The sequence below is a fragment of the Triticum urartu genome, chromosome 2A, assembly GCF_056163025.1.
Source record: "Triticum urartu cultivar PI428250 chromosome 2A, HENAU_Tu73, whole genome shotgun sequence".
Taxonomy (NCBI): domain Eukaryota; kingdom Viridiplantae; phylum Streptophyta; class Magnoliopsida; order Poales; family Poaceae; genus Triticum; species Triticum urartu.
Genome location: NC_141874.1, coordinates 654,500,052 through 654,503,889, shown reverse-complemented (window position 1 = coordinate 654,503,889; position 3,838 = coordinate 654,500,052). Strand labels below are relative to the sequence as shown.

The window sequence follows — 3,838 nt, the reverse complement described above, 5'->3', positions numbered from 1 at the left end:
AAAAAGAAAAAATCGACGCCGCTGCCCTAGTTCCACGTCGCCGCTGTACAAGCTCGCCGGCTGCGTGCGTGCTAGGGCGTGTTTGGTTGCCGTTGTCAACACTTCCTGCATCGCATGCACTTCTCAACCCAGCCTGGTTGAGCAAAAACAGGCCCTAATACGCCATATGCAACTTGATTGGTTGCATGCATCCCTAATCCCTGCATTAGGTAATACGCAAGTGCATTTTGTTTGGTTGGCTGCATTGGTCCTAGCGGCACATGAACACGGCGTTTGGTTGCATACGGCGTACATGTTGTGCTTACCTTGTACCCTAATTGGTGAGCTTACCCACAATGATCACACCTAGCACACCAACGCCACAACACAGGAATGGTGACGAACTGGGCGAAGATGATGAAGTTCTTCAGCTTCAGGCCGAACTGACGATCCACCTTAGCAGCTTCCATTTTGACAGCTCCAACCTTGGCACTATCGACACTGCTGCCTCCGTGCTTTCGCACCCAGGCGGAGTAAGCTTGTTCTGCTGCCTGCTTAGTCTTGAACCCTCTATAGTTGCTGTTGCTATACGATGCCACTTGTGCATTGGCTTCTTCCCATGAACTATAAACCCCCGGAACCTCACCAATGAACACAGCATACCACTTGCCCTAGCAATGCACAAGAGCAAGAGTTGAAGCAGCAAATCAATGGAGCACACAAGTAGCAAGCAAAGTAGTACACAAACAACAATGGAGCAGAAGAGAAGAAGTAAATCATGCATGATCATATGGCATAGCAAGTTCTTCCTAGCACTACATTGGTGTTAACCTACCATCACATCCAAAAGAGGGTGTCGTCCTACCACCGCAAGTTCACCGTCACCGTGAGGGGTTAGTATATACCACCTCACCAAAATATACAGACCATCAAATAGTTTTTGAGCCCTAGCTACACAAAATGTACGTCGTCATCGTCATCGTCGTCGCCACCACCATCGCCGTCGGGGATCATGCACGCTCACAGGTAGCACTACTCTAGTAGTAGTGCTTGCCCAGCCAGCTCCTGAGCCACAGCACCCTGTGAGCGTTGACCATGGCAATGAACCCAACAGGCCTTGTTGTCAAGCAGGTGGCTGAGAACTGCCATGAGAGCCTCGTCGCTGAAGCCACCCTGGGTCATGACAGCGCCATACAGGTCAGGGTGGACGTCGAGGGGCTTGCACTCCCTGATGGTTGTTGCCACCTCCTTCACCGCCTCAGTCATGCTGCAGAAGACATTGATCTCCTCCTCCATCAGGCCTCCTCTCTTCCTCTTCCTATCAACGGGGTCAAATGGCTTGTCGAAGGGCTTCTCAGCGGGCTTGTCAGGGCCATCAAGGATCTCGACGTCCGGGGTCCCAGGGAAGTCAGGCATGGGAGAACCAAGAGGCTCCCCCGAGCCCATGGCATGCTTCCCAGTTGCCAGCTCGAAGGAGAAGATGTGCTGCATCTGGTTGTAGTTCTGGATGGGTGTGTTGAGGAACTCAACGTCCCTTGGGTGGTCCTAAGAATGAAACACAAGTGTTGTTAGTTGCGATTAGGAGTAGGCAATGGTGGACAGTATGAAAAGGAAGAGGGCTGTGAGCTAACCGCGACATGGCCGGCGTAGTGCTCTGCCTCCAGAACTATGGAGCAAGTGTTCTCATTCCATGAGGCGCCACTAAGGTCTCTCAGCTTGGACACTTGGATCCATCGACTTCTCCACTTCCTCAGGTGGTTGTACACCTGGGTGGCAGACACCTCTTGCCCACAGAACTCGAACACCTGCTTTGCAACGGTGTTCAAGTGCACCTCCTTGAAGCCCTTGTCAGTCCTAACTCCACTAGAGATGAGCTCACACATCTTGTTCAACACGAACGTGGACATGAACGGCTGCCACTTCATGTTGTTCGACCTACTATCCTTCTTTGCCTTTGCTGCTGCTAGCTTGAGTGCAGCGGCAGCAGCAGTAGTTGGCTCAAGGAGCACTACTGGCACATAGAGGGAATCAGACTCGAACACCTCTGAATCAGGTGCCATCCGGGCCATAGGCTGCGAGTCCTCGACAAACGATGGAGCAAACTGGCTGTCGGACACGACAAGGGCCTGACTAAGATCTTGCGTCTGCGTGGTCATGTCCTACAATCGTAGCACACATTGACAGTGAGCATAGCACACAACATTCTGGACAATCCATGAAAGCAGGAGCATACATGTACATGGTTCATCACTATCATAGCAAGCACATGCTTCGTCACTATCATACTAAGCATACATGTACATGGTTCATCACTATCATAGCAAGCACATGACCACCAATAGCTACAAATCACATATCTGAGCATGATTCAACACAAGCACAAAGTTCAACTTCAAACTCTACTACTAATCTAGCCTACCACATGCTTGAACATCTGGCCCTACCACAAATTGTAACCGCAGCATAGCAACCAACCATATCAGCTCACATATCAGACCACTAATCAACCATGCATCTAGATCAAACCCTAACTGCAGCTCAGATCTAGCTAGAAGGAACAAAGAGAAAGGGGGACTGAACCCACAGAGGCCATGGCTGCAGCTTGAGGACGAGGGGGGACGGTGGTGGAAGATGAATGCCGGCCGGTGAAGTAGCTCCGACGCCATGGACAGCCGGCCGATGAAGATCCGCCACTTACCTGCTCGTCGATGCCGATGCGCATTGGCGGGAAAGCGCGAACGGAGGAAGAATGGTGGCGGGAGTTGGGGCGACGAGGGAGGGGCTAAATAGGGGGTGGAGCGGCGGGAGGTGAGCCGAAATCCTCCGCCGATTTTTCTGCGACGCGGGCGAGCTCGCGCCATCTCCCCTGCTCGCACGAGGGGAGAAGCGCGTCGCCCTCCCCTGCCTCGCCCTGGCCAGGCTCGCAAGCTACTGCTGATTCGTGCGTTGCCCCTGGGCCAGGCCTGGACGTGCTTTAAGCTTCGTGCGATGCGGGCCGCACAGTGAATGCAGGAAATCAAATGCCAAATTCTTCCCGCCCGGGCCAGGCTGGGCCTCATGCGGGCAACCAAACACGTCCCTAGTGCTCTGATCCAGCCAGCTGCGTGCGTGGTCTGCTCTCCAGCCAGTTGTGCTTGGTGTGTGTGTACTAGCTCGAATTTCCGGCCATTGCTCATAGCACAATTTTGGGCAAAGTCGTAGGGCATCATGCCTTAGAAGTGCTAATTTCAGAGATAGAGCACTGTTTAGTATAGTCAGATACAAGTATAGTACAAATCTATGACCGTACTCTGTATTTTTGGAGATATTTTTTTGCATGGTAATACGTGTCTCATTTATATAGAATAAAGGTCAAGTTACAAGGCACGTAAGCACTGACCATACATAACTGAGAAGATAGGAAAATCCTATGCAAAATGTTGGGGAACGTAGCATGCAATTTCAAAAAAAATTCTAAGATCACGCAAGATCTATCTAAGAGATGCATAGAAACGAGAGGGGAAGAGTGTGTCCATGTACCCTCGTAGACCGAAAGCGGAAGCGTTAGTATAATGCGGTTGATGTAGTCAAACGTCTTCGCGATCCAACCGATCTAGTACCGAATGTACGACACCTCCGAGTTCAGCACAAGTTTAGTTCGATGACGTCCCTCGAACTCTTGATCCAGCAGAGGGTCGAGGGAGAGTTTCGTCAGCACGACGGTGTAGTGACGGTGATGGTGATGTGATCCGCGCAGAGCTTCGCCTAAGCACTACGTGAATATGACTGGAGGAGTAAACCGTGGAGAGAGACATCGCACACGGCTTGGAACAATTGGTGTGTCTCCAAGGGGTGCCCTGCCCACGTATATAAAGGATGG

At 51.6% G+C, this 3,838-nt stretch overlaps 1 protein-coding gene across 1 annotated transcript; it reads right to left on the bottom strand.

The window, feature by feature from the left end:
- Positions 1 to 930: 930 nt before the first annotated feature.
- LOC125537689 (uncharacterized) lies at positions 931 to 2,135 on the bottom strand. Its single transcript, XM_087540051.1, has 3 exons — positions 1,611 to 2,135; positions 1,352 to 1,524; positions 931 to 988 (listed from the first exon to the last, which is right to left on the bottom strand). The coding sequence occupies exons 1-3, from the start codon at positions 2,133 to 2,135 to the stop codon at positions 931 to 933; spliced, it is 756 nt and encodes a 251-aa protein (XP_087396177.1).
- Between the last annotated feature and the right edge of the window lie 1,703 nt (positions 2,136 to 3,838).